This window comes from Carya illinoinensis, chromosome 15 (assembly GCF_018687715.1).
Source record: "Carya illinoinensis cultivar Pawnee chromosome 15, C.illinoinensisPawnee_v1, whole genome shotgun sequence".
In the NCBI taxonomy this organism is placed as follows: Eukaryota; Viridiplantae; Streptophyta; class Magnoliopsida; order Fagales; family Juglandaceae; genus Carya; species Carya illinoinensis.
The window spans coordinates 32,390,077-32,404,773 of record NC_056766.1 but is presented as its reverse complement, the minus strand read 5'-3'; the positions used below and the strand labels follow the sequence as shown (position 1 = coordinate 32,404,773).

The 14,697-nt window shown below is 36.9% G+C and overlaps 2 protein-coding genes across 3 annotated transcripts; both read right to left on the bottom strand.

Annotated features, from left to right (window-relative positions):
* Window positions 1-7,955: 7,955 nt before the first annotated feature.
* On the bottom strand, window positions 7,956-12,489 carry LOC122296430 (disease resistance protein RUN1-like). Of its 2 annotated transcripts, XR_006238518.1 has the most exons (5): window positions 11,575-12,489; window positions 10,148-11,255; window positions 9,628-9,903; window positions 8,726-9,537; window positions 7,956-8,624 (listed from the first exon to the last, which is right to left on the bottom strand). XR_006238518.1 is itself a non-coding variant. In XM_043106138.1 (4 exons), exons 2-4 carry the CDS (start codon window positions 11,096-11,098, stop codon window positions 9,034-9,036), a joined length of 1,731 nt encoding a protein of 576 aa, XP_042962072.1. In that variant the 5' UTR covers window positions 11,099-11,255; window positions 11,575-12,489; the 3' UTR covers window positions 8,659-9,033. The 2 variants fall into 2 exon arrangements, 1 of the variants encoding a protein (XP_042962072.1); XM_043106138.1 differs by lacking the exon at window positions 7,956-8,624 and having other exon boundaries at window positions 8,659-9,537.
* LOC122296832 (disease resistance protein RLM3-like) lies at window positions 11,714-12,046 on the bottom strand. Its single transcript, XM_043106629.1, has one exon. The coding sequence runs from the start codon at window positions 12,044-12,046 to the stop codon at window positions 11,714-11,716; it is 333 nt and encodes a 110-aa protein (XP_042962563.1).
* Window positions 12,490-14,697: the final 2,208 nt, after the last annotated feature.

Below are 14,697 nucleotides of genomic sequence, written 5' to 3'. Positions count from 1 at the left end.
TCCATTACTAGTTGGTCAAAATAAAACTCTTAACACCCAAGTTTAAATTAAATTAAACTTCTTAACAGATAAAATCTTAACAAACTTGATAGGCAGGAGGGTCACTCTAAATAAACATTCTCCCACTCGACCCTCATGTCACACAAGTTTCCATATTCCATATAGGGTGATAGAAAAACAAATATGGCCAAACATTGTTTATTTAACTAGTTATAGAACAGTCCCACTCAGATGAAGAATATCATACACGATCATGATGGTAAAGCCTTTATAAAGTCAAGCCATCCCTTCCATGTATCACATGTACAATACCCTAAAATTAAGTACCGTATGAGCAAATAACTTTATCAATGAACTTCTAATAAGTCATTCGGGTCCTACTTTACATTATTCCCATAGATAAAAATAATATGCGTAAAACAACTTTATTCTTCAAAACAAAATCAAAATAAATATTGTATGTCTACAGACCAAATAAAGAGAAACTAAACATAAAATAAGTTGACAAGTCCCATATTGTCCACGTGAACTTTGAACTGCAGTACCAGTAAGCCTTTGGGCATGGGACCTGCAGTTATCAACTCAATACTTATGTGCTCAATAAACACCTTATTCCTCTTAATACTCTCTTTAACACTAAGGTACTTGATGTCAATATGCTTACTTCTACTATTGCTTTTATTGTTCTTGGAGAAGAAAACTGCAGCAGTACTATCACAGAAGATCTGTAGTGGCCTCTCTACTAAATCAACAATCTTAAAACCAATGAGGAAATTCCTCAACCATAATACCTATGTAGTAGCTTCATAGCATGCTATGAACTCTGCCTCCATAGTAGACTTAACAACAATAGTTTGCTTACAACTCCTCTAAGATATAGCACCCCTAGCTAGTAGAAAAATATCCTGAAGTAGATTTTCTGGTGTCTACACGTCTGACAAAATCCAAGTCTGAATAGCAAACCACCTCTAATCGGTTAGTGTGTCTATAGGTCAATCTATAATCCTTGATTCCTTATAAATATCATTGAGCTTTCTTTGCAGCTTTCCAATGACTCAATCCTAGGTTACTTTGATATTGACCCAATAATGCCACTGCGAAGCCAATGTCAGGTCTAGTGCAAACTTGTGCATACATTAGGCTTCCTACTGCAGATGCATACAGTATCCCTTTCATCTGCTCCTGCTCCAATGCATTTTGAGAGTATTGGATTTTACAAAATGCATCCTCTTTGACAATAGGTGCTTCCGAAGCCTTACACCTCTTCAAGTTGAATCTTTCCAAAACCCTTTCAATGTAGGCCCTTTGAGACAATCCCAAAATTCTTTGTTCTATGTCTCTGTAAATCTCTATGCCAATGACAGAAGAGACTTCACCTAAATCCTTCATTTCAAAGTTTTGAGAAAGAAATTGCTTGGTGTCGTAAGGCAAGCCTAAATCACTGCTTGCAAGCAAAATATCATCTACATGTAGAACTAAGAAAATGAATTTACTCTCATTGACTTTAAGGTATATGCACTAATCAACAAGGTTCTCAATAAATCCAAATGAGTTAATAACCTCATGAAACTTTATATACTACTGGTAGGAGGCCTGTTTAAGTCCATATATGTTTTTTTTTTTTTTTAAATTTGCAAACTCTCTGATCGTTTTCTTTAAAACCCTCAGGTTATAACATATATACCTCCTCTTCAAGATCCCCATTTAAAAATGTCATTTTCACATCCATTTGATGTAACTCTAGATCAAAATGAACTACTAATGCCATCACTATTATGAATGAATCCTTCTTAGAAACAAGAGAGAAGGTTTCATGGTAGTCAATGCCTTCCTTTTAAGTAAATCATTTAGTTACAAGTCTGGCCTTACATCGTTCAACATTACCAGAAGCATCCCTTTTGGTTTTATAAACCCATTTGTAGTCAATGTCTGCTACTCCATTAGGTAAGTCAAGGAGTTCCAAGACTTGATTTTTAGCCATGGATTCCATCTCATCTTTCATGGCATCATACCAAGATGTGGAATTATCTCCACTCATGGCCTCTGAAAACGAGCTTGGATCTTCCTTAGGTCTAACATCAAAGTCAGATTCTTGAAAGTGAACCATATAGTCATTAGAAATTGATAGTCTCCTTACTCTTGATGATCTATTTAATACTACCTCCTTTTCAGTTTGTAAACTAGGAGTAGGTTGCTTGAACCTGTTCTTCATGAGTACACTATTTTTGAAATGATTGTTATTCATAGTAATCAATTTGATCTTCTTTTAACATAATCATACGTCCTTCATATGAAGGAATTTTAGTCTGCTCTTGTGCTTTCTCAAATTATAACTTACGAGAATAAGCACTCCCACTAGGTTCAGCATTCTCAAGGAATTTGGCATTTCTACTCTCAACAACTCTAGGATTATTTAAAGGACAACAAAACATGAAACCTTTGGAGTTTACCAAATAGCCAATGAAAAAACCACTTCTTGTTCATGGTTCCAATTTCTCTATATGAGGATTATAAATCCTCACTTCAATAGGACAACCCCATTCATGTAAATGACTCAAACTTGGTTTCGTCCAGCCCATAACTCAAAGGGTGTCTTAGAGACAGCCTTAGACGGAACTCTATTCAAGATATATACAGCGGTTTTCAAGACTTCACTTCACAAGAATAATTGGAATTCAGAATTACTAATCATACTTCTTACCATGTCCAGAAGCGTGCTATTTCTCCTTTTAGCTACACCGTTTTGTTGAAGTGTGCCATGCATTGTGTATTGTGCAATAATGCCTTCTTCGAGGAATTTTGCAAATGGACCCATCATTTGTCTCTTTTCTATATACCTACCATAATAATCACCTCCCCTATAAGATCTTATGATCTTGATGTCATTTTCCTTTTGTTTCTCTACTTCAACTTTATAGGTTTTGAAAGCATCTAATGCCTCAGCCATTTCATTTAGAAGGTAGAGATACATATACCTTGTATGGTCATCAATAAATGAGATAAAATATCTCTAACCATTTATGTAGGGAGTAGGAAAAGGTCCATAGATATCAATGTGTATGATTTCTAAGATACTCGAACTCCTTGTGGCACCTTTAGTGGTCTTGTTGGTTTGTTTTCCCTTTATGCAGTCCACATAAGTCTTAAAGTTAGTAAAATCAAGAGTTTATTAGATTCTATGGAGATATGTCCCAATCTCCTATGCCACAACATAGATGAGTTCTCATTTATGATGCTCCACTTAATACCAACATCAATATGTATTCTCAAAATTGGGATCTAACATAAATTTAAATAAACCATCAACTTTTATTCCACCACCAATGTAAAAATTATTCTTAAAAATGCTGAAAGTAGAATTAACAAATCTAAACTCAAAATCAAATAAAGCCATTTCACACCAATTTCCCACCTATTTCACAGCCAAACACATAGCCCAACTCTCCCTAAAACACATATTCAAACTACATGGCCTACCCCTAACCATCATATTAGACCGAGACTCTACATTTACCAGCCAATTTTGGTAGGAATTCTTTAAACTACAGGGAGTTCAAATGGCTTTTTTAACAGCTTACCACCCACAATCAGATAGCCAATCGGAAACAGTAAACAAGAGCTTAGAGAAGTACCTATGCAGTTTTGCAAGGGAGAAGCCAAGGAATTGGGCCAAGTGGGTTTCCTTGGCTGAATGGTGGTACAACACCAACGTGCACTCTTCCACGAAACTAACCCCGTTTGAGGCTCTTTACAGGTATCCCCCACCCCATCTCAAGAGCTATATGCCTGGCATAGCAAGAAGTGAGTCAGTGGATGAGGAGTTACGAACCAGAGAACAGATTATGAGAACCCTCAAAATGAACCTACATCGAGCCCAAGAACAAATGAAGAGGTATGTAGATTTAAAGAGGACTGAGAGGGAGTTTACCTTTGGGGAGTGGGTCTATCTCCATCTACAGCCATACAAGCAGACCTCAGTCTCATAGAGGAGGGACCTCAAGCTGGCTCCAAGGTACTACGGTCCCTTCCAAGTGTTGGAGAGGGTCGGATCGGTGGGCTATCACCTAAATCTTCCTCCATCAACCAAGATCCATGGCACTTTTCACGTGTCATAGTTGAAGACTAAAATTGGGGCAAAGGTCACACCTTTAGTTAGCTTACACCCCATCGATGCTATAGGGGTCTTGAAACTAGAGCTTGAGGAGGTTGGAAGAATGGTAGTAAAGGTGTTCTAACGGTTGGGATTCGTCACAAGCAGTGGAAATGGCTGGAAGAATGGTAGAGTCTTGGGAGGGTTTGAAGTCAGTCATAAGGATGAAGATGAGTATGTTCATGGAAGACTCTCAGTCAAAGGGTTAGTGGAAAGAAGCATGTTTGTAGTTGTTGGCTCACACAGTGAGGAGTCACCTGCAGCTCACACGTGGAAGCACTAATATAGACATTATGGGTGTAGCAAAAATTACTATTAAGGACTTTGCTTGTAATTACAACTTTATTAGCTTTTATAATTGTATTGTCTTTTATATCCCTATTTGATGTGTCATCATCTTATTGGTGAGGACCACTTTCTGTTAGAGCTTAATTTGTTGTATGTATGGGCAGATGCATGATGGCTCATTTTATGCAAAAAGTAAATCAACAATTATTCTCTTGAATTCTCTCTTCTTCCTGTCGTCTAAATCTAGAGGTCCTCACCCTCTAAGGGAGAAACCCTATCAATTTACAAGTGTTGTTGTTCACCTGAAAGAACTCGAGCGGTGGTTCATGAAAATTGATCATGTCCTTGAACATACACGAGTTCCACAAATTGGAGAAGTTCTAACTCCATTCTACAAAATTAATGTAGATAAAGTGCAGTGTCACCATCTTCTTATTGTCAGCCATATAAATTACAAATTTTCTGTTCATGTGCTACAAATGGGTGAAGAGGTTACCTTTATTTTTTAGCATGCTATCAATGTGTTTGCCCGTGAATATTATGTTTCTGGCAATAGAGATGACGGTGCTCTTTGGCAAGTTGATGCTGTAAGATAGTATTTGGGGCTATTTGTGGCCGCACGTCCCATGGTTGGAAAGCATGCCACCGCATGTGGGTCAAGGAAGATTGATGAAGTAGGCCGCGTGGTTGAGTTTGTTGAGACACTTACGGGTAAGAGATTTTTTGCTTCCCTGTTGCTTGATGTTTTGCCCCTTAAGGTTGTTGTTTTGGCCCTTTGATAGAGGAAGAGAAATGAATCTTGTGGGGAGGAATTCTAAGATCTAGGGAACCATTTTTATAAATCCAGGGAACAACCCATTTGCCTTAATTAAAGGCTCTATAAAGATATTGGAGAAGCACAAGTGTATATTCAGTAACATAGAAAATGAGGAGCTTCCAGCACATGTGGACTGGTTTGGATGGAAAACCTGGGATGCATTTTTATCAGTCCACCATATGCTAAGCGATGGGCATTGTTAGTTACAACTCTATTACTTATATTGCTTGGGGTATCACGGCTTTTTGATGTTACTATGCTCGTTGTTGAATATATTTTTATCCTTTCTATAATTCTCTTCTATCTTGGCATTGTGGCATTGAGTTAGTACAATAAGGGTGAGCCTTTGACTATGGGGAGATTCTATGGTATTGATTCTATAGTAGAGATATTTCCATCTCTCTTCAAGTAGTTTTTGGCAGCAATAAGGCATTTGATGACCATGATAAAGGTTGCTTTTCTTCTTGTCACTGGACTTGGAGTGTTTCCTTTGATGTGTGTGGTAACTTGTAGAATTGATAAATTACTAAAGGTTTGGGATTTGTCTGGAAGAAGATTTTTTAACTTTGAAGGTCATGAAGCACATGTTTATTCCATTTGTCTTCTCCAAAAAGAAAATATTCAATTATATTTTCAATTGCTATTGACGGAAAAATTAATGCTTGGTTGGATGAACATATGGGCTCTAGGGGTGACTATCACCTGGACAAGGGTGCACTAGAATGCTCTCTAGTGCTGATGGAAGTAGACTATTATTCTCTAGTGGAACAAGTGAAGATGGTGACTATTTCCTAGTTGAATGGAATGAAATTGAAGGAGCAGGGCAATGAAAAAGGCTCAAAAGTTTGCAAGATTTAGTAGATAATAATTTTGCTCTTCAATTGCTCGATATAATGCCACCTCATTGGCCCTTTGATAGGGGTAGAGAAGAATTTATGGACTCAATTTATTACCTGCCGGCTGGCTATAGTGATCCAGCGTTAAGAGATTTGTTAAAGGAGCATGTTGATGTGATGCATTAGAGCTAGACAAGTTAAATTGGGATGGAGAATGGTTCAGTCACTCAACTCATCAAGAATGGACTAAATCTACAAAGTTTAATACAACTATTGATGTGTTTGAAGATAATGGAAAATGCTACATTCCTTAGTAAAGATAATCAAAGTCACTTGTATGGAATTTCAAGGGATTCAAATAGTGCACCATTAGTAACTGATAGTGGTTCTAGTAGTCATTTTGGTCTTGGTAAGAGACCCAACCGTATTGAAGAGGCCAAGTTTGAACTTCTAGCGGAAGGCCAGGATCCTTTTACTTCTTATGAGGAGGAGTTGAGCCCTCTAAGTGGGCTTGTAGAGAAAGTTTATGCAATTGTAAGAGAGTATGCTACAATCTATAAGAGCCTTACTAATGTTTAAGAAGACTACTTGGCTATGAAACATTCCTCAGTGAAGGCCAATTCAAGTTTGAGCCTATTCTCCATGTTTCCAAGAGAGAAGCCACTGACTTGGAAGGCCGAAGCACTACAACACCTTGAGGGCAAGGTGCTTAAAGAGGGGGTTTGTTAGGAACCCAGCTAGAGAAAGGGAAATGGATGATGGAATCCAAGCTTACGAAGTGGATATGCTGAAGTGTTATTTATGTCGTTGAGGAAAATGGAGGCTGCATTTTGAAGAAGATTGAAGCGGTGCGTTTGGTGTTATTGAAGCTGTTCCTTTTGGGACCATGACGTGATGCGTTTAAGCTGCTATGTGTGTGTTGTTATTTACTTATGCTATGCATTTTCAGTTATGTCATGCGTTTCAAGTGACTGTCATGTAGCCAGAGTATTAGCTTGTCATTTTATCCTTTTTGTAATTCTGTTAGAGTGAATTGTATTGTGAGGTGAGGCGTGGGAATATAGGGGAGCAAGAGAGAAAATGGGAGTTATCACAAACATCTCATATGAAATTTTGATTTCACTCCTGTAATGTCTCAGCTTCCATTACCCGTATCCCTTATTAGATTCCAATTCACAGTAGCATAACCCACAAGGTCCTAAACATGATCTCGGTGGTTAGTGGGGAAATGGCTGACAACAATCATGTAGAGAAGATGGTTCACAGAACTTTCAGGTTGCAGCACTTCTATATGCAGCAGAAAAAATATTGGGCAAGAGATGCAGAGTTGATGAGAGTTGTCGGGAGAGAAACATAGAGGAGAAGAAAAGATTCATGTGGTTTATGGCAAAAGATAAGATTCATTTACTGGAGACAGTCAAACCAATAGATTTTGCTTGGTTTTGATATTCGATTCACTGAAATTGGAATTATGTTCAAGTTGAAACCTTAAATTCTTCCCATTTTGAAATTCACCTGTTTCAGACAACTCTATAAATCTGTAACCCAGCTTCTTTGACCAAAGGTTCTCCTAGGAGAGAGAGAGATGGAAACACTCTCCTCAAATAACTCGACCTAATGATCACATCTCAAACAGGTGGTTGTCTTTCCCTACACAAAACTGTAGGGAAAATGGGTTCGAATGCTAAGGCGCCGCTATAGATTCAAGGGCTCTGTCCCCCACCTTCACACATGGAACGTCATCTGTCATTTGCACCAAAACACCAAATTGCGATGATCAATTCCTAAACAAGAAGACCTGGTCCGCAATTAAGGGGACAATTCAAGATGCAAATTATTTGTAAGTTCCTTCTCCAAACTGGTCAGAGTATCCTCGAAATTCAAAATTGATGGCCAAGGTTGAGAAACCCCTATTCGGTTGTGGGCACGAAGTGGATTCCAAGTAGCGGTCATCATCGACACGCCTCCTCTTCGAACCTCCAATACCATCCATTAAATGCAAAAAACCTAGATGATCTTCCCCTTCCTTTTCATTCTTGAATATCAAATGGACTCCGCAACTTTTGAAGAACACTGGTTTATGTCCACTACCAACTTCAAATTCTAGATTTAATGGGTTCATACGATCATCTAAAATGGTGTAATTCAGCCATACATGAGCATCTGAACCCCTTAAATCGACATGATGTTGCGACAAAAACTCAATATAAGGGAAAACATCCCTTCTGGTTGTGACCATAAGAGTAGTACCTTTTTGGGGGTAGATCTTCGAAATGGGTTTGAGAACGACACATATAGCAACTCCTCTTATATTTTCCCAAGTTTTAAGCCCATTTATTTTTACTCGACAGGAACTATTCTCTAGAGTCCGCTTAAAATAGCTGCAATCTTGATTCATATTTGCTGAAAACAGCTCAAGATCATCGAATCGGTCTGGAATCCATTTTTTGGAATTTTGCTTCGTATGGTTAAACCATTCTGGAATCCTATTCCCTGGAAATATAATGCTACCTGAATGGTTTTTGAAGCATTCCTATAAAACAAAAATATATCAATAAATTTCAACAAAACAACCAATAAACCAAAGCTCACACAAGCATGAGTAAGAAAGAGATGAATGAGCAAGATAGATACCCAAAACCCCTCTATATTCATAGGAATTTTGAGGCATAAGGACGAGGCAATCCATCGTTGGTCTCGCGTTTGACTTGTAAAGAGGTGCGGTACTTTTAATCCATCTGGAAATCTTTCCAATGACATGCATCCAGTTATATCTATGATTTGTATATTTGGGGGCAATGCAGGAATTTCTTGAAGTTTCTTGCAATCTATCAACTCAAGGTACGTCAAGTCAAAAAACATGGTCATGCTTTCTGGAAGCCTAATAATATCACTCCCTGATAGAATTAAATACCGCAGAGTAAAATAGCGATTGAGTCTCATCAGGATATCAGGGTCTGGCATGTGACAATTTCAAGATCCAACCATTCCAGTGCCGGAAGGTCTATTGAGCAACAATCATCCTTCAAGATATTTGAAATAAAAACAACTTTTGAACAGCCACCTAGACGAAGACCCTTCAGACGTTGAAATCGAAGAATTCCAGTGGGGAGATGCAGAAGATTTTTGCAACCTCTTAGATTTAATACTTCAATCCCAGAGAGGTGCCCAATGGACAAAGGGAATTCTTTTATATCGGTGTTTGCTAAACTAAGATTCCTTAAACATTCCCTTTCAAATTCGATTTCTGGAAAATTTTGAAGGCTTAAGCAACCGTCAACCCGGAGGCATTTAAGATACCTAAACCTGAGCTTTGTTGGCAAACTGGTAAGCTTAGTGCAATCAGCAACATCCAACCACTCTAAATTTGGAATCCGAGAAAGATCGGGGATTTTTGTCAGAAATTCACAACAAGAGAAGTCCATCCTGGCCAAGTTCTGGAAATTCTGTAAAGCAAAATTGGATATAAAGTTCACTTCAAATATGATTACAACATAATTAAAAGGAGAAGCAAATATTTATAATAGTGGTTGTACCTGGAATCCCACTCCCAATTCCTTCAAGAGGCTATCACTTATTCTAAGATCAACCAGCTTCCTTCCATGGAAATTATATGGCAACGATTGTGAAGGATATTTCACCCAATTAAGCACTCTTAACTCGTTAGAAAGATAATTAGGACTTTCGGAGAAGCGTGCGTTACGATTTATGAAATATCTCAAGTTTTTCATCTTCATGAATGCCTCCGAACTCAAACATATAAAGTCTTCTTTAGGTAAATCTATCAATATGCCTTCTATTTGGTCTGTTCCCTGCATGGTGAGACAATACAGTAAAGCATCAAATCCTCTATATAATAGTTTGGTAACTGTTATAATTATAATATATAGTTCAATGGACAGCTAGTATATATATACTCAAAAATAGTTATAAGAAAAATCTACATTTCTAATTGGTTCCATTACAAGATAAAGTTTTTGGTTGCGAAAAATTCGTGTTTTCTTGTAAATTACCAAACATATGTAAACTAAAATCATTTTTGAAAGTTATTCTTACCGTATTTTCTTCAAGTACATGACGAATATCTTCATGATACCACAATCTACTGCGTCCACCGGGCTCTTTTGGTGATTCTTCTCGAACAATTTCTCTACCTATATCTTGTAGCAAGTCATGCATCTCAAATTTATTACAATCATCAATGGTAATGAGAGACTTATCCATCAGTTTTTTTATTCCAATATTTGGACTTAAACCACAACTATCTAATATTTTCACAACATAATCTACATTATCTCCCTTAAAGAAACATGCAATGTCAAGAAAAATCTTTCTCTCACTTTCACGCAAACCATCATAGCTCATTCTAAGTATTTTTTGAATCTTCCCGTGAGGAATTATTTTGTACTCTTCCAAAGCACTTTCCCATTCATGTATACTTCTACCACGTAGATCCAAACCAAGCACTTCCAAAGCTAGAGGAAGGCCCCCAGCATAACGTATTATACGTTGTGTAAGTTCCACATAGTTATCAAGTGGTTTCTTTCTTTTAAAGGCACACAAACTAAATAGCTCTAGAGCTTCATAATGGTTCAATTCCTCCACTTTATATGTTGCATCAACTTCATAGTTACTCAATTGATTTTTATCCCTTGTCGTTATAATGATTCTACTTCCAGAACCAAACCAATCACGATTTCCGGCCAAAGCTTTCAATTGTTCCCAATCATCCACATCATCAAGAATTAGAAGAACTCTTTTATGACAAAGTTTATTCTTTATCACATTGATTCCTCTGTCAACGTGGCCAATATTACAAACCGAAGATGCTCCTAGGATATCAGAAAGAAGAGTCTCTTGCAATTGGACCAGACCATACTCGCTCTTTGAGGTTTCTCTAATGTTTCCCAAGAAACAACTGCCTTCAAATTTAGAAGAAATTATATTATATATCGCTTTGGCAATAGTTGTCTTTCCAATTCCCCCAACTCCAAAGATCCCTACCATATGTACAATATGATTCTCTCCGATGCTTAAAAGGGAATATACGTGCTGAACACGAGACACCACTCCAATTGGATGATTGGCAACCTCAAAATATGTTTGATTTATTATTTTTGAGTCCACCAGTTGAATGATGCTATGGATAAATTCAGATTCATTCCTATCAATTCAAAAGAGAAGAATTATTAATGGTTATACTTATTATGACATTATTAAACATAGAAGCGTTAATTAATATCATTAGAACCATTACTAATAATCAAGTAAAACATTATTTCACTCACACGAACCTTTTAATAGGATTAATTAATTACCATTTTATAAGGACATAAGAAAAAGGCACAAATATAAACAGATCGGGATCAATTAATATACATACATACATGCATATATATACACACACAAACATAAATATTCACGCATGTGTATGAATCTAAAATGTATGAGGATATAAAATAAATATTCAAAAAATCAAATACCCATCCTTCTTTAAATGGAACCCAGACAAATTGGCCACTTCCTTTAGCGCAGCCTTCCAGCTATCTACCTTCGTATCATCATTCAACTTGTCTTTGTAGTTGGCCAATGCCTCTCCATAATTTTTCTTTTGTCTCCGAACTATATCGATGGATGCACTTTGTAAAACACCGGTAGAACTATTTGTTGTTTCATTTCTCTGCACTCGAGAATCTTCATTAGCTCCTCCAAACACCACGTGGATGATGCATTGTTTTTAGAAAGAACGATAATCGAAATCCTTGACTCCTCAATAGCTTTGAGAAGTGCGGGTGAAATTTTCTTTCCTCTTTCAAGGTGCTCATCAATGTAAGTATTGATTCCCTTTTTACGCAAAGCATCATATAGGTGAGAAATAAAGTTTTGTCGAACATCTTCACCTCTAAAACTCAAGAACACATCATAAACCCATGGAAGAGTTGGTTGCAAGGCCATGGAAGAAGTTACAGTGTATGAAATTAGGCTAATGAACGGTAGGGACTACAAGAAAGTATGCCTTTTGCGGCCAAATTATATCCGGGGATTGATGGGCAAAATAATGCCACATGCGTTGCGTCATCAATATTGAAAAAAGAAGGGAAAAATTAAAAGAAAAGATAACAAACTTGTTGGCAACTTCTTTTGCTTCTTGTCACGTGGACCCATCTTTCCTCTCCATCTTTCCTCTCAATTTTCACATTTTCCCATTGAACAAGTACTCCTCGTGGACCAACTTGGTTAGACTAGTCAGTAATATATAAAAATGACCAACTGACTTTAAGTCTACTTGCATCCCTTCACACGATATCAAATTCAAGTCTTACAACGTAAAACAAACATCTAGATTTCACACCCATTAATTTTCTGTATGAACTCAAGACTTTTGAAATTTTCTAAAAGTTGTCGAGAAGACATTTGAACTCATAATTGTCTTTCATTATTTCAAATACATGTAAATACAAAAGTCCAATTACCTGCTTTCATTTAGAGTTATTGCATCTATATATGCATAGATCGAAAGCTATTGAGTAGTGCTTTTTCCCCTTAGTGCTCATGATGAGTCAACTAAGGTACCAACAGATATTACATAGAATGTGCCTAAACAATGTTCTTACACACCACCATGTGCTATGTGCTATATGTGGCAGACTACACATATAAATTGAATAAATTGAGTAATATTAAAAAGACAATAAAAGACTAGTAATCCAATATGTTTTAAGTCGTTTAACTAATATCCTATATACATGTATGTCTCATCCTCATATTGTTAAATAAACAACCAATTCAAAACATCCTAAACATATGGTTGTTCATTTCTCTATGGATGAACACCATATTTCGTGCAAATTTCTTCACAACTATTTTCTTTCTTTCTTTCCCTTTTCCCCTGTTTTCCCTTCCCCTCCTTTTTCTATTTTCTTCTCTCTTTCCCTTTTTCTAGTATCAAAACTTCTCCGGCCCTCTTTCTTTCTATTTTCAGATGATGACTTTGTTGTAAAAAGACAGAAGAATATCCCACAAAGATAGAACTTTAAACTTTCAAAGTTGTTTAATTAAAATGATCAATTAATTGGTCCCACAACAATTAAATTTACTCTGTTTTAGCACAACAATTAATTTTCCCACGTCTGGATTTTGATAAAGAAGTATCCAAATGTTTTAGCACAACAATTAATTTTCCCACGTCTGGATTTTGATAAAGAAGTATCCAAAGTCTAAAATTCCAATACGGTGCCTTTAGCACAAAAAACATCCATCATCCTATTAAATATGCTTTGTGGAGGGCCATGGAAGTATGCAAAGAGCTTCGGTTGGTTAAGGTTGTGTTTGAGGGGGATGCTCAAGTGGTGGTACAGGCAGTTAACTCGGCTACAGAAGAGCTATCATTCTATGGTAGTCTAGTAGAGGATATAAAAATTATACTAAAGCAAAGGAATGGATGGTCAGTACAGTATACAAACAGATCAAACAATGAAGTTGCCCATTTATTAGCTAAGGAAAGTCTATCTTTACAGATTAGTTTGGTATGGATTGATAACATACCCGAGTGTATTAAGCAAATTGTTGATAGTGAGAGTTCATGTAATGATCATTGATGAATGAAGTCAGTTTGTACTTTCTGCCTTAAACTACTAGGATTTGTCCAATACGGTGCACCATATGACCATCACTGAATGTTAAATAGCACAATCACCCAATGGGTCAAGCTACTCAGCCGCCTACTCGTTACCGCTCCCTTATACCGCATGACGTGGCTTCACCATGTGGTAGCCATGTATTTATATTAAAAAAACCGATTTTCATATATTCCTCTCTCAGTTCATCTAAAGTAAACGAAAATGAAGAAGCAAATCAGTCTCAATTATCGTCCAAGCTACTGCCCTCTGCAGTGTCTGCATATCCATTTTTCTTCCCCAAATTGACCTCGAGCGAAATGAAGAATAATTTTTTCCGTCCAAGCTACCGTCGTCTGCTTTTCAAGGATTCAAGAGAGCTCTTAGATCTGTGTTTTATCATTTCCTCTTATTTCTATTTTCTTTTAATGTTTGGGAAAAATTAATCAAATGGTACAGGAAAAACCTTGGCCATTTTCATGTCCAAAGTGAAACATTCCATCAAAATATCATCAGACACACGTACTAGCAATTTTGAGATCTAGGTTCATATTTTTTTCGTTTTAAACATTGGAGATATAATTGAGAGAAGAGGGCTGCTATGGTGATCGACCAAAATACTTTGATACGTACCCATTTTTGCGATATTCCTTTGACTTATGCCATGGCTTTCACAAAGATCATCCATTTTTGCAAATCTTTATAAGATCTTCCTTGTAGCTTCTACCATGGATTCCACAAGAACAAAATACTCTGATACGAAATTGCTCATACACCAAGCTCTGTAATTATAAACAAAATAGAAATAAGGAAATGTTCGGTGGAAAGAACAAAATAGATGGAAAGACTCTAGGATTCCACTTGAGGTCGATTTGGAGAAGGAAAATCACAATTCTGGATGGGGGACGAGGGCTTCCTACAAAGGGCATTGGGCATTTTGCCTTTCCTACAGAGCTCAGGGATAGTTTTAGGGAATTTTGTTTTAGTTTT